The sequence below is a fragment of the Gorilla gorilla genome, chromosome 18, assembly GCF_029281585.2.
Source record: "Gorilla gorilla gorilla isolate KB3781 chromosome 18, NHGRI_mGorGor1-v2.1_pri, whole genome shotgun sequence".
NCBI lineage: Eukaryota > Metazoa > Chordata > Mammalia > Primates > Hominidae > Gorilla > Gorilla gorilla.
Window position 1 is genome coordinate 65,383,817 of NC_073242.2, and position 23,026 is coordinate 65,406,842.

The following is a 23,026-nucleotide window of genomic DNA, read 5'->3' on the forward strand; positions in this document are numbered from 1 at the left end:
CCTGTTCATTTCAAAATTCTCTCTTTGTCTTTGACTTTTGACAGTTTGATTGTAATGTGTCTCATTGTAGGTCTTTTGCAAATTATCCAACTTGGAGTTCTTTGAGCCTCTTGGATTTGTATGTCCATTTCCTTCTTTAAGTTTGAGAAGTTTTTGGTCATTATTTTTTTAACTGGCTCTCTGCCCCTTTATTTTTCTCTTCTCCTTCTGGCACTTTCATAATGCATACATTGGTCTGCTTGATGGCATCCTATAAGTCTCTTAGGCTGTCTTCACTCTTCACTCCTTTTCCCTTTTGCTCTTGTGACTCCATAATTTCAAATGACTAGTCTTCCGTTTCACTGATTCTTTCTTCTGCTTGATGTTATTGAAACTGCCTTTGCAAAAATTATAACTGAAGAAATTATGACAGCAAAAGATATCAGACTTAATCAACTCCATCTTGCTTCTAGCATTTAAACTGTCCTTGTTCATTCCTGGCAGTAGGATGAACTAATTTTGGGAAGGTATTCAGTTCATGGTTTGACTCTGAAACCAAGTTGATAATAGCCATTTCCCAAAAAGATCCCCTTCTTGCCTGGAACCAGTCTGCCTTTTCAGAATAAACAAATTAGCTATAACATTAGAAATTACAGTTGAGGGGTTATGCAGCCTCTGGCTCCTAGAGTCTGAACCTCTCCAAATTGCTCCTGGGGATAACATCACTATTGTAAAACCTAAAATCAGTGCTTGAGATATTTTGCAGACCCTGCACTGGATGAATCAGCTGACACCACCCAGACTGGTAATATGGCTCAACTAGTTCTGCCACCCCACCCACAAACAGAAGACAGCAAGAAAACATCATCACTTCAACCCCGTATGATTTCATCTCCAACCTGATGAATAAGCAGTTCCCACTTCCCAAGCCCCTACCTGCCAAATTATCTTTAAAAGTTCTGATCCCCGAATGCTCAGGGAGACTGATTTGAGTAATAATAAAACTCTGATCTCCCGCACAGCCAGCTCTGCCTGAATTACTCTTTCTCCATTGCAATTCCCCTGTCTTGATAAATCAGCTCTGTCTAAGCAGGGCACGAGGTGAACCCATTGGGCAGTTACACAGTCTATTGGTGATTTCCGATAGTGAATTTTTCAATTGAACTATTGTATTCCTTAGCTCCAGAGTTTCTGTATGGTTCCTTTTTTTTTTTTTTTTTTTTTACTTTCTATCTCTGTTAATATTTTCATTTTGTTCATGAATTGTTTCCTGCTTTCACTTAGTTGTCTATTTCTGTTGTCACTGGGCTTCATTAAGAGAGTTAATTTGGATTCTTTGTCGGGTAACTCACTTACCTATTTCTTTAGGGTTGGTTTCTGGAGATTTATTTTGCTCCTTTAATTTAGTCATCAGGTTTCTCTGTTTCTTCTTATGTCTTGTTATTTTTTATTTTTTATTGATTTTTGCCAATATTTGGGCGTTTGAAAAAACTGTCACTTCTCCCAGTTTTTATCAGCTGGCTTCATACGGAAGACCTTCATACCTGAATCAGCATGGCTATAGGTTCCAGCAGCCTCTCAAACTTTTTCTGGGAATGCATCTTCTTTGGGTTTATATGTTGCAACATCCCAAGTAGAGGTTTGCCACTTTCTTTTTCTGGAGCTGTTGCTCCTTCTGGTATCTGTCTGTGGTACTGCAGGTTCCCTGGTGCTACATCATCTCTGACCTCTCCTTTATTCCCAGTGGCTCCCATGCATCCAAAGTATACCAGTTGGGCGTCAAGTTAGAGAGAGAGAGAGAGCTTCAGGTAACCTCATAAAACTATTCCGTTTCAGTCTTCTCTTTCCCTGCTAACGGAGAAGCTGCAAGTTGAGTGCTTCCCAGCCAAACCAACCTGTTCGAGCTTGGGGAAGGGGTATCATGAGTATAATGCAACAGCTTTTCTTATTTGTTCAATGCCACTCTTCTTGGCTTTGCACTTGTCTGTACTACTACAACTTCTTAATGGTTTATGGAACTCCATAAAGGCTTTTAGACCATATATTGTTTTTCAGTTGGTATCTTTATGGAGAATCAAGGTTTGGAGCTTCCCATTCCGCCATCTGGCTGACATCACTCTGTTTATATTATTTTTTATTTTTATTATATTTTATTTTCTTGAGACAGGATCTTGCTCTGTCAGCCAGGCTAGAGTGCAGCCTCGAACTCCTGAGCTCAAGGGACCTCCTCCCTCAGGCTACTGAGTACTTGGACTATAGGCACACACCACATACCAGGCTAATTTCTTATTTTCTTGTGAAGATGGGGTTTCACTCTGTTGCCCAAGTTGGTCTCAACTCTTGGGCTCAAGCAATCCTTCTGCCTTGGCCTCCCAAAGTGCTAGGATTAAAGGTGTGAGCCCACCATGTACTGCCTGTTATATTTAGTAGAAAATATATCTAAAAATATACTTATGTACTATATTGAATCCACTACCCAGAGCTTAACTGAACTATTTGTGTGACTCATTCTGTGTTTTTATTTTTTGCTTTTTACTTATTACAATGAACTACAAGTATGGATATATTAATATTAATTAATATAAAATATACTGGAATCTTTTTTATTTTTTTTATTTTTTCTTCACCAAAAGCAGAAACTTAAATATGCTGAAATCTTAAATGACCCTTGAATGTTTCTAGGACTGACCCTGGAACAAAATTTTTTATGTTGTTATTACATTGTTCTTTTCATGTTAAAATCATTTGTTTTTTTTTCATATAGTACATCAAAGAAGAATTGTTAATATAGCCCTTAGCAGCCACATGCTAAGTGCCACAAGTGTTTTGATCTCTCTCCATTCTTGTACCTCACTTAGTCTTTTTTTTTTCTTTTGGAGGTGTAGCCTCCGTCTTTCACCCAGGCTGGAGTGTGGTGGCACGATCTCAGCTCACTGCAACCTCTGCCTCCCGGGTTCAAGTGATTCTCCTCCCTCAGCCTCCTGAGTACCTGGGACCACAGTTGTGTGCCACCATGCCGACCTAATTTTTGTATTTTTAATAGAGATGGGGTTTCATTATGTTGGCCAGGCTGGTCTTGAACTCCTGACCTCATGTAATCCACCCTCCTCAGCCTCCCAAAGCGCTGGGATTACAGACATGAACCACTGCGCCTGGAATACCTCAATCTGTCTTTTAAATTGGCTATGTAAGGGGAGCATCTTGTGCTTTTTAAGTCTTTGTTTTCTGGCCTATTTATATAATGGACATTTCTGAGTTGTGTGTATATATTAAATTATTTGAGAGTATATAGTTAATGTACTAAATAGATCTACGTGTTTTCATACATGTCACTATAAAAAGACCATTTGCATATATTTGTTCTATAAAATGCTTACTTTTCTTCATGAACCACCTAGATTTGCTTTTCTGATGTGTAGTGTATGTGAAAATATTTCTTGGTGAATTTTTTTTTTATTGTGTGCCCCTACGGGTGGTATGCTTAATAACGCCATAGCCTCTATAAGGAACGTATGTATTAGTCTGCTGGCAGGAATTGTTTTGGGATTTTTTTGTTCAATATTTTCCAAATGAAGACCAGGTAAATACAAAATCTATTTTATAGACGTATAGTATTAGACATTTTTTTCAAAATATTAAACTTTGGTAAGATCCATGAAATTTAATACTTAACTCTATTTTTCTAAAACTAGCCTCCAATGCCTACTCTGTATTTAAAACTGAGCACAGCAGTGATTGATACAGGTCAATGGCTTTGATTAAAGTCTCTGCTTTCTGATTTGGCAAATAAGGAATGTCAAAAAATATACTTAATGCAGAGTATCCCTCTGAATTATACTTTCCCTTTCTCTACTAAATTGCCTATTGATGTTTGATAATTTCCCCTTAAACATTTTAGGGGGAGATAGGTTCCCATTTATTTCTGCATATTTTCTGACTGAAATTCACTCCTGCTATCCTTTGACAAAGGCAACACTCAAACTTAGCCATTTCCTGCCTTAAAGGAAAACATGCCATTACTTTTGTATTTCTGTAATTTCCATCCAAATTTAGCTGTAACATATTGACCAAAGGGTAATTCAAATATTTTTTAAGAATTCATTGGATATGTTATATGAAACTGGAGATTTTATGGGTCTCTTTTCTTCTTAACTTAAAGTAATACTTAAACCATTTTACTGATACTAGTATCAGAGATGTGGCAGAAGATGAAACGTTACTAATTCGAAATTTTGTTACTTGGTAGTAAGTCCACTAAAATGTACGGTGAGAAAGAAAATCAAAATTTTAGACATTTAATATAACATTTAAAGACATAATATCAAAGGGTCAAACATATATAATAGATAATGTCAAATCTTGTATTATATATTTAATATAAACTAATTTCTAAATATCTATCTAATTCTAGAAAAAACTTACATTGAAGAGAGGATTCCTTGTTTTGACTACGTGTGTTTCTGCTGTCTTAGGCAGCCAACATATTGGTTTACGTGGATCTGGAGGATTATGCACACTAGTGTTGAGTTTCATTGCAGGGACAAAATGGTCCCAAGAAAAGGTGAATATTTTTAATATGCTATATTTTAAAAGCTAAGACAACTGAATTTTTTACATATATTTAGGAAATCCCCTCATTCTTGTTGGAAAATATTCCAAAAGATTTGCTATCCTCAAGAAAGTGTATCAATCAATCGAGGAAATAAAATATTTAGGAAAAGCAGCTGGATATATACTAATATGGAATCAGAAGTTGAGTTAATCACATCAGGCTTCTCTTTTTCCCAAGTTTTATATAATATTATTATATTACTTATATCAATCTAATTATTTTATTCATTGAAATTTTAATTATACAATTAATCCATGAAGAATGTTTGTAAAAGGCCAGGCACGGTGGCTCATGCCTGTAATCCCAGAACTTTGGGAGGTCGAGGTGGACAGATCACCTGGGGTCAGGAGTTTGAGACCAGCATGGCCAAAACATGGTGAAACCCCATCTCTACTAAAAATACAAAAATTAGCTGGGCATGGTGGCATGGTGGTGGGCACCTGTAATTCCAGCTACTCAGGAGGCTGAGGCAGGAGCATTGCTTGAACCCAGGAGGCGGAGGCTGCAGTGAGCTGAGATCATGCCATTGCACTCCAGCCTGGGCAACAAGTGCAAAACTCCATCACACACACACAAAATAATAATAAACAAACAAATAAATAATAAAAATAGAAATGCTTGTAAAAGAATAAAACATATAGAAAAAAATGTAAAAGATTTCTTTATTCCCCACCACTGTCAAATATCGAACCCCTTTACATTTTTTTAAGTAACCAGTATTCTATTTATAGACATTAAGATCGTTTCCACTTTTTGTTATTTACAAACAGTGCTGTCATAAACAGTGTTGTTCATGTCTTTTTTTTTTTTTTGAGACACAGTTTCACTCTTGTCACCCAGGCTGGAGTGCAGTAGCATAACCTTGGCTCACTGCAACCTCCACCTCCTGGATTCAAGTGATTCTTCTATTTCAGCCTCCCTAGTAGCTGGGATTACAGGTGCACACCACCACGCCCAGCAAATTTTTGTGTTTTTAGTAGAGACGGGATTTCACCATGTTGGCCAGGCAGGTCTTGAACTCCTGACCTCAGGTGATACTCCTGCCTCGGCCTCCCAAAGTGTTGGGATTATAGGTACATCTGTAGGAATAGAGTCCTAGAAATGATTTTTTTTTTTTTTGAGACAGTCTCTATCCTGAGCTCAAGGGATCCTCCCAACTTGACATTGCAAAGTGCTAGGATTACAAGCATGAGCTACCACACCTGGCTGGAAATGATCTGTGTTTTATTTTGATGGACACTGCTAAATTATCCCTTCAAAAATTTTGGTTATTTATACTCTGCCAACAGTGCACAACAATATCTAATACCTTAACTCATCAACAGCACTTGATATTATCACTAGTTCTATTCTTTTTACTATTAAATGACCTCACCATCCAATTCTTATAGTTTCTTACAATTATGTGATGTTGTTATTCTTTATTTACATTTCTCTGATTAGTAGTATAGTAAGCTTCTCTTCATATATTCTTTTTAAAATACCTATGATCTTCTTTGACCATTTTTATTGGGTTATTTATTTTTTTGTTTCTAATTTATAGTTTCTCTTAGTGTTAGGGCTACTGATCTTTTGTTATGTATATATTGCATATAATTTTTGCTTATTTTCAACTTTGTTTATGGTGTCTGGTGTATGAAAGTAAAATTTCCTATGACCAAATCTATTGGTCATATTGGTCTATTTTTTGATTTTGGATTCTGCATCTCATTTAAGAAGGACTTTCTCACTGAAGATTATAACATATAAACATTACAAAGATATACTATTTTGTGTATTATCATTTAATATTTTGGTAGTTTTTGTTTGTTTAATTTGTTTTTTCATTTAGTCTTTTAATCTATCTGGAATTTATCTTTGTGAATGCTGTGAGGTAAGGTTATACATATATATGTATGTGTATCTTACAAACTATATATATATACACACACACATACAGTTTGTAAGTTAACTGAACAGAGATAGAACTACATCATGCCTGATGTGTGTGTGTGTGTGTGTATATATATATATATACACACACATAAATATACATACATATTCAGACACACATATATACTTGCATGTGATGAATATGTACATACATATATATGCACATAAACTAGACAGTCATTTTTTGCCAAATTGTTTATTTATTGACCAATTCATTAATAATTCACTTTTTTAACATGAACTAAATTCTCCCATATATATTAATTCTGAAGTCTATTTAATCCTACTTCTCTATTTCTATGCCAACACCACTGTTTTAAATCACTGCACTTTTATGTGTCAAAATCTAATATAGATTATACTTCTTTTTGAAGTATTTTTTGGCTGTTCCTACACATATTCTTTCTTAGATAAATTTTAGAATCAGCTTGAGAAGTTCCCTAATCAAAAATCATAGTGGCATTTTGCTTAGTATTCTTATATAATCATAATTATAAAAGAAATGAAATGAATGAAATGCAAATCAATAAATAAAATTAAAACTGCTAGAATTTTTTTAAATGGTAAAAGACACAGAACTGAAACAAAGGTTAAAAGTAACAAACAGGATAATTATGCTGTAAAGAGTAGTAACATCGTTTTTCTTTGTTTTTCTTTTTTTAAACTATAATAAGTGGGGATCAGAAAACACAGTCATAAGGGAAATAGTTATGAAGATAGTTTATGCCTCAAGGAAGAGACATCAAAGTTCTTATGTATCTTCTGTTTAAAAAAAAATTAAACCCAGACTGAGACTGAAATCTCTTCATCCAAATTCCTGGAGAAGAGCCAGAGTAATGTAGGCCAATAGGGGGCCTTTCCTGTAACCTTTTAATTGGGGAAGTAGTACTGGGAGGCATTCGTTTCCAGAAAGGGAAGCTGGATAGGCAGCTAAATGAGAATCTAATGTATGTTTTGTTTTGTTTTAAGGAAAAAGTAACTTTAAAAGTATTCAACATGGGTTCTTTGGAAGCAGGCCTAGTAGACTTCCAAATTGTTTTTCCTAGTAGTATATGCTATATATATCAGGATTCACTTTAATGGGATTGAGTTCCAGGATGGTTGTTAGTGGAAGGCTTCCCAACCTCCTTCTGAGATCCCAAATGTTTGCATGAACTGGGTATGTTCTCATCAGGCATGATGTAGTTCTATCTCTGTTCAGTTAACTTAGAGACAAAATCTGGAACTCATATGAAACATGGCTAGAACCCTAAGGACATCACTTATTCTGTGACAAAATGGCCAAATAGTATTATTTTATTGCTTTGTGAGTTTCTTTTAATCAAATTCTACCTAAGTGTTTAAGTAAAACTATTGAAGTGCTCAGTTTTTATTAATTAAGTTTAACATTTTTATTAAAATAAAGAGTCTTAAATTTATTAAATGTTAAGTGACTTTAGGCCAGGCATGGTGGCTCATGCCTATAATGCCAGTGCTTTGGGAGGCCACAGCCAGAGACCACTTGAAGACAGGAGTTCTAGACCATCCTGGGCAATATAGTGAGACCCCGTCTCTATAAACAGTTTAAAAATTAGCCCAGCATGATGGTACACACCTGTAGTTCTACTTGGGAGACTGCGAGAGGATCACTTGAGCCCAGGAGTTCAAGGCTACAGTGAGCTAAGATTATGCCACTACACTCCAGCCTGGGCAACAGAGCAAGACCCCATCTCTAAAATACTTAAAAAGTGAAAAAAAAGGTGAGGGAAAACTTAACTTTCTGAAATATATTTATGTGCCAAAATAATTATAAATATATTTCTCTTTTCTATAGATGAAAGTCCAAAAGATTATTACAAATGTATGGGATATTTTTCAACCACTTCTTTTTGGTTTAGTTGGAGCAGAAGTATCTGTTTCATTGCTTGAATCAAATATTGTTGGTAAGAATAAATAGAGCACAAAAAATATGAAATTCAAAAATATTTAAGAAAATTATAAATGCATTTATTTTTATTTACAATATATCTTTGAATGGCTACAAGGACCTTCTTCAGAAACACATGTTGATACAGTGTCATATTTTCATATTGCTCTTCCTTTACACTGTGTGCTCTTTCTTTTTTAAACCAAGGACAGCCCTGAATATCTTCCCTGAGTTATCTAAGGAAATAAATATAAGATTTCTTTCCTGAGGGAACATATTTGATACGATCAGCACTTTTTGAGTACTTTCATTTAAAACTATTGGCTGGGTATTGTGGCTCATGCCTGTAAACTTAGCACTTTGGGAGGCTGAAGCGGGCACACTTCTTGAAGTTAGGAGTTCAAGACCTGCCTGGCTAACATGGGGAACCCCATCTCTCCCAGAAATACAAAAATTAGCCAGGTGTGGTAGTGCGCGCCTATAATCCCAGCTACTCAGCAGGCTGAGGCAGGAGAATCACGTGAACCTGGGAGTCGGAAGTTGCAGTGAGCTGAGATTGTACCACTGCACTCCAGCCTGGGCGACAGAGCAAGAATCCTTCTCAAAAAGTAAATTATTATTAATAATAATAAAAGTATTCAAAAAAAGTCTATTAGTTCAGAATTGTATAAATGTCATCTGTCTTATTTTTCATGGAACCCCCACCATCAGATACTCCCTTGCACTTTACAGAGAATCCTCCATCATATTCATTTTTTATTATCATTGTTTTATGTAAAAATTAAACACATGAAGAGACAATAGCCTTAAAATGCTTTCAAAAGTTTTAGAAATCATATTCCTGGGCATAAAGAACACTTCTTCACAAATATTTTGTTATTTATGTTTGTTTTCATCTGTTGTAGGCATATCTGTTGCCACTCTTGAGTTTGGCATTATGTGTTCAAATTTTAACCACATATCTATTGATGTGCTTTGCTGGTTTTAGTTTTAAGGAGAAAATATTTATTGCTGTAGCATGGATGCCCAAAGCTACAGTACAGGTAAGAACATATTAAGCCTATTGCTTAATGCTTTTGTTTTGATGCTTTTAAAATTTAAAATGAAAAATGCTACTCCAATCACAAAATATGAGCTATTATCCTTACTTTTTAAATGTTTGATTGATCATAACTATTCATTAAAATTAACGTAACCGGTCCCAGCTACTCAGGAGGCTGAGATGGGAGAATCACTTGAACCCAGGAGGCGGAGGTTGCAGTAAGCTGAGATGGCACCACTGTACTCCAGTCTGGGTGACAGAGCAAGATTCAATCTCAAAAAAATAAATAAATAAACAAAAACAAACAAAGAAACTCAATGTAACCTTTTTCTATTTTTACTTTTATTTTCATTTTGAGACCAGGTCTCACTCTGTCACCCAAACTGGAGTGCAGTGGCATGATCACGGCTCACTGCAGCCTCAACCTCCTGGGCTCAAACAATCCTCTCACATCAGCCTCCTGAGTAGCTAGGATCACAGTCACCTGCCACCACACCCAACTGCTTTTTTTCAGTTTTTTTTTTTTTGAGACAGTCTTACTCTGTTGCCCAGGCTGGAGTGCAGTGGCATGATCTCAGCTCAATGCAACCTCCACCTCCCAGGTTCAAGCGATTCTCCTGCCTCAGCCTCCTCAGTAGCTGGGATTACAGGTGCACACCACCACACCCAGCTAATTTTTGTATTTTTAGTAGATATGGGGTCTCACCATGTTGGCCAGGCTAGTCTCAAACTCCTGACCTCAAGTGATCCGCCCACCTCAGCCTCCCAAAGTGCTGGGATTACAGGCATGAGCCACTGCACCTGGCCTTTTCTTTCTGATTTTTTTGTAAAGAGGAGGTCTTGCTATGTTGCCCAGGCTGATCTTGAACTCCTAGGTTCAAGTGATCTTCCTGCCTCAGCCTCCTAAAGTTCTGGGATTACAAGCATAACCCACTGGGCCCAGCCAATGTAACCTTTTGAAATCTCAGTTTTAAAAGCAATTATTTTGAAATCAAAAAGTATTCTTTCAATAAGTACTTCCTAAGTTTATGAAAATATGTTTTTTATTTTCCTAAAATATATAATAAGAATATATCTGAAAATTGGAGTTTTTATATTTTGCTGAATATAACAAAGCTAAATGTTATGATTTTAAAAAGTAGAGACACAGGCCAGGCATGGTGGCTCATGCCTGTAATCCTAGCACTTCGGGAGGCTGGGGCAGGCAGATCACTTGAGCTCAGGAGTTCAAGACCAGCCTGGGCAACATGGTAAAACCCCCGTCTCTACAAAAAATACAAAAAAATTAGTCAGGTGTGGTGGCACGCACCTGTAGTCACAGCTATTTGGGGGCTGAGGAAGGAGGATTGCTTGAACTCAGGAGGTTGAGGCTGCAGTGAGCTGAGGTCACGCCACTTCACTCCAGCTTGGGTGACAAAGTGAGACCCTGTCGCAAAAAAAAGTAAAGTAAAATAGAGACACATTGATTTTTTAAAAAATACTTTTCCTACCTTGCCACTCACTCCATCACACAAATGCACATATATTTTTTTAATTACACATTTATTTGTATACTATTTGGTTAATGGCTAAATCCCTGCCCCCGCCCCCTTGATAGACTACGTAAGGACAGGGACAGTGTCTGGTTGTTGCCGTTGTTTTTCATTATTTCTCCCTGGCACTTAACACAGTGACTGACATGCAGGAGGCAAATAGGTATTGCATGCCTGCAAGGATGAATGAATGGAAAGGAAAACCTTGTAATTTTGCCCTGTTATTCAAGGATATTCTCCTCCTACTAAAATATATTGCTACTTCTTGTTAGACTGTTTAACTTGGCAGCATAATATACCTTAATTTCCTGTGACTCTTTTCTTAGTTGTTATTCCAAAACAGAAGTTCCTAAATTTTCATGCAAAAAATCCTCTATTATCATGTTAGAAAAGCAGGTTCATAGGGCCAGACTACCTGTTTTGAATACCATGTTACTTGCCTATAACCTCAGGAAAATTATTTTCTAGTCTCTCAGTCCTTCAGTGTTCTCATCTTACAATGAAGTCTATGACTATATCTGTTTCTTAGCAGTGTTGTCAGGATTCAATGAGATAATCCATGTAAAGTGCTTAGCACTCTCTCTGGCATATGGTGGTGCTCAGTTAAAAAAACAATGCTGTTATTTTATCTTACCTTCAAGAAATATAAATAATAACTTTTTATTTTTAATGTCTACTCTAGGGAATAATAAATCTGCAAAAGGAGTATCTGTTCTCTCTCCTTCCAACAATACTCTTGCAATTTTGTTTCATTATTTCATAATTTTCATAAAGCAGGGAAAAAAGAAAAGCAAGTATGAGGAAAGAGACCACTCACTCGAGTCCTGCAGTATTATTCTGCTTCTGCCTATTCCTGTCTGCTGGCTCCAGGCTAGCTTCTACAAAAAGAATATCAAGCTGGTTCCAGGAACTGGCAAGACATAAAAAATTAATTATTTATACAAGTAGAGTCACAACAGCAATAATAGATAACAATAATGTCACAAGTAAATACGATCAACAAATATTTAAATTTCAATTTTAAATTATTTTCACCTTTATCCTCTTCCGCCGTTCTCTGCTGCTAAAATAAAATTGGCTAAGGATCAACTTTCTCTTGTTCCTTAGTTTTGAGTTACTGATAAAAATTAGACTGGAAAAATAGAAGCTATTAGGAGAGTAAATAAATAATTTAATTTACAAATGTAAGATCAGCTTGGCAATTGGATTTTTTAAAGAATAATATTAAATCTCAGTCACTAGGAGGAAATCATTTATCATCTAATAAAAGTCCTCACATAATAAGGTTGTCATAAGAATTAAATGAATTGATAAATGGAAAGCTTTAAGAATGATACCTGACATATGATGAATGCCATATAACTATAAAAATATTATTTCTAGTTTCACCATTATCGTCATCATCTCTTAAAAGTCAATGGGTTTGGTTTTTGTTTTTGTTTTTTCTGTTGGCAGTTCTTTTATGTTCAAATCCTCTTCTAAACTGTAAGATTCTTTCAAGGTGGTTTTCTGCATGATTATTTTTTTCTCCCTAGCATCCTCCAGCATACTGGATCATGTTCAGTACATTAAAAGTTATGATATAAAAATAATACCATTTTAAATTATTGATTTAGGATATAGAAATTGATCTTAAATTGAGGGGTTCTTTTGCCATAATGTTCCATATCAGAGGTAATGTTTCTACTATTATGTTGTTACTTTGCAACTCCATAGAAAATATGTTATATATTGGTATTTAATTCCCCCAAATTTTAAGGCAATTTCATGCCTAGTTGTTAAACACAAGGAAAGAGAGTTAGCAAGAAATTTGCTTTATGTTATTAAAAATAATGTGGTAGAAAGTAACTAGGGAAAAAAACCTGTGACCCGGTAGAGTCATTCTAAAACAAAAACTTCAAAAGAACTCAATCTCTGACCTGGCAGGGGATGAGGAGTGAAGGAGAAAGAAACTTACTACTATCTGAATACCTACTCTGTGCCAGGTATTCTTCACATCCTAATATTTAATTTTCACAACCATCCAGTAAGATAAGTATTTTGTTCTTCGTTTTACACGTAAGTAAGTAAAAGGTTAGAGAGTGTGAGTCATTTGTACAAGGTCACTAGCCTGGTTGCAGCAAAAATAGAATTCAAACCCAGTTTGCTAGATTCCAAGCCTGCTGTCAGTTCTGCTATAACCCAGTGCCCCCTGAATAAGGAGAACAATGAGAAGAAGGGCAACAAATCCTAGAGAACCATAAGAAAACTTAATATTTTATTTTGTCTTCTTGTAGTCAAAAACCACTGGAACACGATAAAGGCAACTAAGCAAAACCGGTTTCGTTAGAACTCCTGGTGTTATGAGGGCAACACTCAAAAGAGATATTTGAATAGAGGAACACTGAGAGGACAAGAGTGCAAAATCAGCCAAAAAATGTTTGCATGCTGATTTGTCACTATTGTACTCTTCCTCCACATATATTTGCTAGGAAGAACATGGAACTGATGAGTAACTTATGAAAATTACTGAGTACTTTTTTTTCTAATAGTCTAGTACTAGATTTTGTTTATTTTAACAGAGCCATTTACATTATATATTAACTCAGTTTAATATTTTTCTTTATGCCCCATTTTTACCCCTAAATGTAGGCTGTGTTAGGTCCTCTGGCTCTAGAAACAGCAACAGTCTCCGCACCCCACTTGGAACCATATGCAAAGGATGTGATGACAGTAGCATTTTTAGCCATCTTGATCACAGCTCCAAATGGAGCTCTACTTATGGGCATTCTGGGGCCTAAAATGCTTACACGCCATTATGATCCAAGCAAAATAAAACTGCAATTGCCAACATTAGAACATCATTAAAAAGTTTACCTGTCATCATCTGCCTGCTTCTTTTAATAAATTATTTCACATGAAAGAAGAATTCTAAAGTAGAAATATGTAGGGACTGTACAGAAAATCCAGGATTTAGTAAACATGTGATTTCAGTACAGGGCTTTTCTTGGACTTTTTACTCCAAAGTTAATTTAATAAAAATAATATTAAATGGAATGCTGTCTTGGTATTTACATACTGTAAGAACAAATTAAATCTGTAAATACCCTAAGAAAGTTTAAAGTAATCCCTCAGGCTGAATTTGATATCATAATACAAACTGAGCTTAATATAAAATTAAACAAACTTAACGGCAGAAAGAAAAACTTTGAATATTGAACTTGGTAAGATAGCCTAAGTTTCCAAATAGGAGGAGTAGAACTCCCTATGATGTCCAGTAATTCAATTAAAAAGATCACTACAAAAAGAAAAAAAAGGGAGTAAAACACATCAAGTTTAAATGGGTTAACCGAATAGATTTTAAATTCTGGTTTTGGTGACTACCTGAATAAATAATATGTTAAGTAATAGAACCAAGTTAGTCTTTCCTTATTTCTGCCATGCCCTTAAAATGAAAGTCTGGTTTAGCGGTTTTTAGATGAAACATTATCTATATTTTTATTTATAGAAATAAAATTAAATCACAAATGGAAGTAAACTATAATTTTTTCAATTAGTATTTTAAAATCTAGACATAAAAGGCAGCCTCCAAAAATGAAAGATTTGGAGACTACTGTCATGTGGCAGTTTCTTCTCCTTAGTAATATAGAATTACCTTTTAATTCTGGCTGATTAAATCTGCCATGTTAATGTAGAACCCATCACAAGCAAAGTGAGTTTTAGTTAACTTCAAGACTCTTTATTTTAAAGTTATAAGAGTCATATAAACACTTCTAAAATGGCCTTATTGAATGGCATTTTAGAAATTCTTTAGACTTCTTTGGCAAAAGCTCAATGCAAGGACTGAATATTACTTTCATTCCTCTTTTTCCTCTTCTCACAAGCAAGATATTAAAATACCACAGAATATGAAATTTACACATAAATTTGCCAAGTGAAGCAATTAAAATTTAAGGAATCAAAACTATGTGTTATTCTTATTAAGACTAAGGGCTTTTACAGAATATATCACCGAAACTGCCAAAAGTTCTAAAACCGTCTGGGAAATAACTCTTAGAAAATACACTCTGGGAGAATAACTCTGGGAAAAGATAAAATAGCTACTGTTTTAGTGACATTTTCTCTTTATAGTTTTACAACAAAGTACAGACTCCATTTTCAAATATTGTAATTCTAGTACTCAAATTCTAAAAATTTAAACTGTGCCAGTGTTTTGACTACTATTTAAATCATGAGGACATCTTATTGTCACTTATAAAAAAATAAAAATATAGGCAGGGTGTTGTGGCTCATGCCTGTAATCCCAGCACTTTGGGAGGCCAATGTGGGCAGACGATGAGGTCAAGAGATCGAGACAATCCTGGCCAACATGGTGACACCCCATCTCTCCTAAAAATACAAAAAATTAGCCGGGTGTGGTGCTGCGTGCCTGTAGTCCCAGCTACTGGAGAGGCTGAGGCAGGAGAATTGCTTGAACCCAGGAGGCAGAGGTTGCAGTGAGCTGAGATCACACCACTGCACTCCAGCCTGGGAGACAGAGCAAGACTCTGTCTCAAAAAACATAATAATAAAATATATGTGTATATATACATATTTACAAGATAGTATTTTACATTCACAAGAGGATTAGATTTCAAAGTAGAAAGTTTATTTTAATAAAAGAGAGATAAGAAATAATTTTCAAAATGAGGAATTGTGTTTTTGATTAGGAGGAAAATTGTTGTACCTATTCTTTTTATTCTTTATTTATTGAACTTTCTCTAAGTGTCTGTGATATATGTTCATAATACTGAAATAGTCGCCGTTTTAAGGTAGTGTGGCAGATGTTGTTATTTATTTGAAATTTTAAGTTTTTTATTTATAAAAAGTTTTTATAAAAATTTATTAATATAATTTTAAAATTACAACCAGTTAACCATGTGTATGATATTAGTGTTTATAGTATTTAAACAAATAAGGCTGGGCACAGTGGCTCACACCATCCCAGCACTTTGGGAGGCCAAGGCGAGTGGATCAGGAGGTCAGGAGAAGGAGATCATCCTGGCTAACATGGTGAAACTCTGTCTCTACTAAAAATACAAAAAACTAGCCAGGCATGGTGGCAGGTGTCTGTAGTCCCGGCTACTCGGGAGGCTGAGGCAGAAGAATCACTTGAACCTGGGAGGCAGAGGTTGCAGTGAGCCAAGATCACACCACTGCACTCCAGCCTGGGTGACAGAGCGAGACTCCATCTCAAAAAAATAAAATAAAATAAAATAAAATAAAATAAAATAAAATAACAAATAAATACAAGATTGTTGTTTCTTATAAACTTTTTTTGTATCTTTGCCTATTTTTTTCACTGTTTAAGGAATTTTTATTAAAGCAAAATTTTATAATCCAAATTACCTTTCCTTGCTCAGTTATCAATTCTGTTACTTAAAACAGAAGTGACATTCTTAGCTATTCCACACTAATGAATTACAAAATTAAAGGAATGCTTTAAATTTTTATACTTTGCTGAAAATTACTTATCACAGAGTCTAAAAAGCATTACAGTGTTTCTATATTTTATTATTTTGGGAGGATTTTTTCTTTTCAAATCAATAAGTAATCTAGGACTATCATTGCATTTGTTAGATCTGACATCTGCTTGGTATGTAAAGTTCAAAGTTTCCTTTTTAAATTTATTTTATACTTTACAAATTTTTTCCATAGTATTTAAGGTTTTTGATATTGAGATATTTTTCTTCAGTGATGCTCAAGTTTCTTTCTGTGGTCCCTGATCAGTTTTAAACAATTGGAACACCAGTGGCACCATTAACTGCTTTCTGGGCAGCCTCTTTAGCTTGGTGGTCTTGTAGTACAGCTATACCTTTGTCAACCTTAGTATAGAGAGGCTCTGGAGATTCAAGCATATAAAGGAGTTCCAAATTACCAATCTCCAACAACATACCAATGATTTTACCAGCATGACTAGGGCATGGCTTGAAGAAGAGGAAACAACCATTCACTCGTTTCCTTTTGCTTTTGAGGAGGAGCAGATGCCATCATGGAAGTCAAAGGTTCTTGACCTTCTACATGAACAGCAGGCTGCTTCAAGGTAACCTGGGGCTGTGCATGAAAATGCCATTGAGGATTGTGAGCTTCCACAGCATATTTATACTGTGAAATGGTACAAAAAGCAGGAGTATCTGTAGTAGCAGTAGTGGCAACTGCAGGATGTGCTCCTATTGTCTGTTTCGATGTGTTACAACAGCTGTGTTGACATGACTCGTGGAAGCTGTGAAGAAGCTGGTCTCTTACTACTAAATGTAGTGAGCTAGGAGTGGCTTAGGCATATTTTTCAATGGATGAGGTCTGGCACCCTGAGCAATTTAGGGAGGATTTGAACTTAGTTGAGCAGTTTGGCTAGGAGAATACTTTGCAGCATGGCTCTCAGTCTGTAGGATAACTGCCATGAAGTCAACTGAAGAAGGTGCTGGCTGATAGGGACTGATTCCCAGGTTGAGCATAGTTTTTACACTTGCCATTCTTTGCACATACTGCACTGGTTAATGAACTGAGCCTGGTGCTCTTCATTGCTTTTCTTCCCATGGAGTTAACACTATATACAATGGCTCAGTGCCCTCAATTCTACCATTCATTTCTGAAAGTCCTTTAGTTGCTTCCTCTGGAGAGGAGAAACATACACAAATCAAACCCTTTGTTGTGACAACCATCCTTCATAACCTTTGCATTGGTGATTGTACCAAGTGGAGAAAGTTCTTTCTAGAGACATTCATCAATACCATCAAGATTTTTTGCATAAATGTTAACACTTTGTTTTCTGGTGATCCTATGCTGCTTGATCTTTTCAAACTTGCACACAAGTTCCATCTGCCATTCTACTTTTTTCTGAGCTTGACCAACATCAATTTGTTTTCCATTGAGCTTCTTTCTGTTCATCTCATCTGCGCATCTTTATGCCTTTCAAAGCTGACAAATCCAAAACCTTTGGGTTTTCCACTTTCATTAACCACTACTATCACACTTAAGATAGATCCCAGCTTGCCAAAGAGATCTTTAAGGCACCTACCATCCATGTCTTCTCCAAAAATCTTCCTGTAAACATTGGTGAACTTTTTAACTCTGAGTTCTGCTTCTCGTTGTTTACAAGACTTAATCCAACAAAGACTTTGCTATCATTTAGAAGCATCCATTTTATTTTTGAATAGATCTTTCAGCTGCTTCTGTGTCTCAAAATGTACAATGCCATCACCCTTGAAACCATTTTCACCACAAAGCACCTAATGTGAAAGTGATAGAGACAGGAGGCAGCCAAGGGTCCTCTGGTAAAACACCACCTTCAAGACTAAAACAGCCTGAAGACTGATAAACTGGACTGCAGGTCCTGGTTGAAGCCGCTCTTTCCTCACTGATTCTGAATAATGCCCACCTGTGCACTGGGATTACGGGGTGGAGCCTTGGGAAGTTTGTGTGGTGTGCAGTGGAGAGGAGTCTGGCCTGTTCCCATGTAGTGACCTAGGATTTAATCTATGAGGTGGGAAACCTGCTAGCGGGATTCTTTCTCTCTTTGCTGAGAGTTATTTTTGCTTTTTCCTTTCCACCCAATAAACTCCGTTCCCCCTCACCCTTCAAGTGTTTGCGTGCCTTTTCCTGGTGGTATGACAAGAACCTGGTTTTTTCTGCAACAAAAAGATGTTACCAAAAGCAGATGTATCATGCAATGCTTTATAGTCAATAGATTTGTCCAATTTTTTAATGAACATGTTGCCCACTCCATTTTTGCGGAGTGATGGATCACACCGAGACCACTTAGTGTGTATTGGCTAGTCCTTTATAACATCAAAATTCATGGGGTCTTAACCACATTCCACATCCTGCATTTCCCAAGGAGCGCCGGTGATCTGGTTCCTGTAGCCCAGGATAGAGAGGACCGGCCAGCAGGCCTGGTCATGTGCGGTGCGAGGACAGGGGATGGCTGGGACGCTGGGCTCACCTCTGCACCTGTCTGCCGGTAGGGCCACAGGCTGCGAGCTTTCCGTGAAAGGAGAGTAAGGGCTGGGGCAGAAGTCTGGGCCAGCGCACAAAGACAAAATCACCTGGAATCCAAAACTACTCCACGGCCGAGGAACTGCGACCTGCAGAGGGCTGGGACGAGGGTGGCGGTGTAGGGTCCAGCGTCCAGGCCTCGGGATCCTGTTCCTTCTTGAAGCTGCTTCGGAGCTGCAAGGGGGCGGGTGGGTCGCTCTCGGCTGCCTCACCGGGTAATCTTATACAAGAAGAAAAGGAAAATGTCTGTGGCAGTGAAGACAAGGATTTTTTTGTAAAGTGTTTTGCAGGGGTGACCGGTGTTAAAACAGAAACCTTTTTTTTTTTTTTAAGTTTTTTTCATGGTATTTTTTTCGGGGGAATGGATTTTTCAAGATAATAAATATGTGCTGATCCTGGAGAACACACTCCACACTCTCAGCACTAACCGCTTGGGAGAAGGGACCCATTAATGTTTAATTGTACCTTCTCTTGTGGCCCCATTTTTTCCCTTTTAATTATGAAACATTGGAGCCTACAGAAAGGTAGAAAAAATGGGCACCCACATAACCACCACCTAAATCCCATTAATTGTTAATATTTTGTCAAGTTTTCTTTATGTAATTTTTCAATTTGAATTAAAAGTAAATTATAGGCATCATGCTAATTTGCCTCTGTATACTTAAGCCTGCATATTCAAAAACTAAAGCCATTTTCTTGCATAACCACAATTCCCTTATCCTTTCACACCAAGTTATCAGTAATTCCTTAAAATTATTCAACTCCCAAATATTTTCAAATATAAACAGTCATGCCCCATGTAACACATTTCAGTCAACTAGTCGACCATCTACACTGTGGTGGTCTCATAAGATTAAACTGGAACATGTATAGAAACTTGATAAACAGTATATGGCCCTTGATATTGGCATTGCAGCTCAAGTAGAGGAAATGACTGATGCTCAGTAGTGGTGCTGGAACATTTGATTTTCCTTATAAAAAATAAATAAGTGAAAATATATAGGGCCGGATGTAGTGGTTCATGCCTGTAATCCCAGCGCTTTGGGAGGCCAAGGTGGGCAGATCATCTGAGGTCAGGAGTTTGAGACCAGCCTGGCCAACATGGTGAAACCCCGTCTCTACTGAAAATATAATTAGCCTGGTGCAGTGGCAGGTGCCTGTAATCCCAGCTACTCAGGAGGCTGAGGCACGAGAATTGCTTGAACCTGGGAGGCTGGGGTTGCAGTGAGCTGAGATCGCACCAGCACTCCAGCCTGGGTGGCACAGTGAGACTCTGTCTCAAAAATATACATATATACAGCATCTAGGTTTGCATAATTACACCCTATGATTCACATTTTCTTAATTGTTTCCCAATTATAGCAATTTTTAAAAGCCAGGATCCAATCGAGAACTGGACACTACATTTTGTTTTTGTCTCTTATTTTGTAATCCAGTAGATTTCTCCATACTTAATCCCTTGCTAAATGGCATAGACTTTTTTTTTTTTTTTGAGACGGCGTCTTGCTTTGTCACCAGGCTGGAGTGCAGTGGCGTGATCTTGGCTCACTGCAACCTCTGCCTCCTGGGTTCAAGAGATACTCTTGCCTCACCCTCCTGAGTAGCTGGGATTACAGGTGCCTGCCACCACGGCTGGATAATTTTTTGTATTTTTACTAGAGACAGGGTTTCACCATGTTAGCCAGGATGGTCTCGATCTCCTGACCTCATGATGCACCCTCCTCAGCCTCCCAAAGTGCTGGGATTACAGGTGCGAGCCACCGTGCCCAGCCGGTATTGACATTTTAAAGGAACCATGCTAGTTGTCACGTAGAATATCTCACATTCTGGATTTGTGGGACTGTTCATGGTTTCATTTAGTTTGTTTGTCTATCCCCTCAATTTTCTGAAGTTTGAAGTTAAATTTAAAGACTTGGTTACATTCAGGTTAAATTTTTTGGCCAGAATCATTCAAAGGTGATGTCGTATACTTCCAATAGTGGCACATTATGAAGTTTATGTCTGGTTGTCCCACTGCCAGTGATGCTAATTTTCATTCCTAAATTAAGGTGGTGATTGCCAGATGTCTATATTGTAATGGTATATTTTCCTCTGTAATTAGCCAGTGATCTCTGAGTTTATACCTTGGTACTACATGAATATTCATTTTTCATCAAATTTCTCAAAATTAGTAGACTTTGTTTTTTAGAGCAATTTTAGGTTTACAGAAACCAATGAGCAGAAAGTACACAGAGTTCCCGTGTAACACTACCTTCCTATCCCGCTCTCCACCCAATCCCTACCTCTGTACACAATTTACCCTATTATTAACATCATGTATTAATGTGGTATATTGGTTACAATTGATACATATTGATACATTATTATAACTGAAGTCCATAGTTTACATTAGAGTTCACTCTTTGTGTTGTAAAATTCTGTGAATTTTGACAACTGTATAATGACAGATATCCACCAGTATCATACAGAATAGTTTCATCACCATAAAAATCCTCTGTGTTCCACCTATGTATCCCTCTCTTACTTTCCTCAAATTGCTGAAAACCACTGATGTTTCTACATTATAGTATTGCCTTTTCCAGATAGTCATACACTTAGAACCATACAATATATAGCCTTCTCATGCTGGCTTCTTTCACTTAGCAATATATATTTAAGTCTTCTCCATGTCTTTTCTTAGCTTAATATCTGATTTATTTTTAGTGCTGTATAATATTCCCTTGTCTGGATGTACCACAGTTTGTGTAGCCATTAACCTACTGAAGGATATCTTGGTTGCTTCCAAGTTTTGGCAGTTATGAATACAACTGTTATAAACAGCCATGTGCAGGTTTTTAAGGTTTTAACAAACTCTCTCTGGCAGTTTCTGTTTTTCCTCACTTTTCAAGCCCATGGGCTATCTCCCAGTGCTGTTCATTTTAATATTCTGCAGAGTACCTAAGCATTACAGAATATAGAAGCTGGAAGATACTTGGCAGTCATTTAGTCCCTCATGTTCTAGATGAGAAAACTGAAGCCCAGATACCTTATTATTTGTACAGTCCCCCAATCTGAGTGTCAGATCCACCTCTCCCAGTTGTTTTCTGTTCAAATAACCCTGTGAACTTCAGTGAACCTCACTGACCACATCATCATTATTCACCAATAGTTCCCCAATAGATCCACTCTACATTAGCTCATTTCAAATGTTCTTTTCCTTTCACACACATACCATACAGTACTTAAAATTCTGTTGACAACAATCAATATGAATTCAAATTAAGTTCTTGCCCCAAGGATGTGACTTCTACTACCCAGTTTCTTTTGGCCTGAGGGCAATTCCTAGGGCATGAACTTAGTCATGTGCCCTCAACAGACAGCACTCTAAGGAAGCTGGGGAATGAGGGTCTCCATTCTGCAGGGAGGCCTGGACTACACACCACAGAAGACACTACTCTGTCCATCCCTCGCGTCATTTGGATCCATGACTTCATATAACTTCTCTCCATCTAGGAATAGCTCCTCCAGGATTTTGGTTGGTTTCTTTTGCTGGGGAAATGTGGAAGTAACATTCATGGAGGGAAAAATAGCTCCTTGGCTCTTCAACTGGTCTTTCACCCTAAACTGATCATCTGCCTTTCCTACTATACAGGTACTATCAGGTTTACATTCTTACCCTCAGCTAGCACCTCCACTGGTCTAGGTCACTTACCTGGTGATAGGAGAAGGGGGTGTAGTAGCCATGGCTACTAGACTTGTCCTTTTAAATTGAGCAATCAAAATTTAGTAAGGGACTACTTAAACATCCCTTGGCTGCCAAACACATTCCTGTCTACTTCCGTTGTGTAACAGCATTGAATTGCAGAGATAAGAAGCAGAAATTTCCCAAGTGAATCCCTGGGGGTGACGGTAAATAGTGCTACTCTTTCTTCAATCCATGGTCCTCTTTCTATTAGTGACATGGGACCATATAATGGTTACTGATCTAGGATATATGCTTGTATCCCATCCCTGCAGCTTCAAAGGGCTAC

General features: G+C 37.0%; 1 protein-coding gene and 1 pseudogene across 1 annotated transcript in view; one reads left to right on the plus strand and one right to left on the minus strand.

The window, feature by feature from the left end:
- Window positions 1-13,869, plus strand: part of LOC129527819 (sodium/hydrogen exchanger 9B1-like) — a 47,316-nt gene extending 33,447 nt beyond the window's left edge. Inside the window, 7 exon segments of the mRNA XM_055366797.2 lie at window positions 3,449-3,525; window positions 3,527-3,559; window positions 4,391-4,540; window positions 8,337-8,445; window positions 9,335-9,351; window positions 9,353-9,472; window positions 13,635-13,869. Of these exon segments, the coding sequence (XP_055222772.1) occupies window positions 3,449-3,525; window positions 3,527-3,559; window positions 4,391-4,540; window positions 8,337-8,445; window positions 9,335-9,351; window positions 9,353-9,472; window positions 13,635-13,850 (722 nt within the window). The 3' untranslated portion in view covers window positions 13,851-13,869.
- Window positions 13,870-16,753: 2,884 nt separating this feature from the next.
- On the minus strand, window positions 16,754-22,739 carry LOC129527346 (polyadenylate-binding protein 1-A-like; annotated as a pseudogene).
- Window positions 22,740-23,026: the final 287 nt, after the last annotated feature.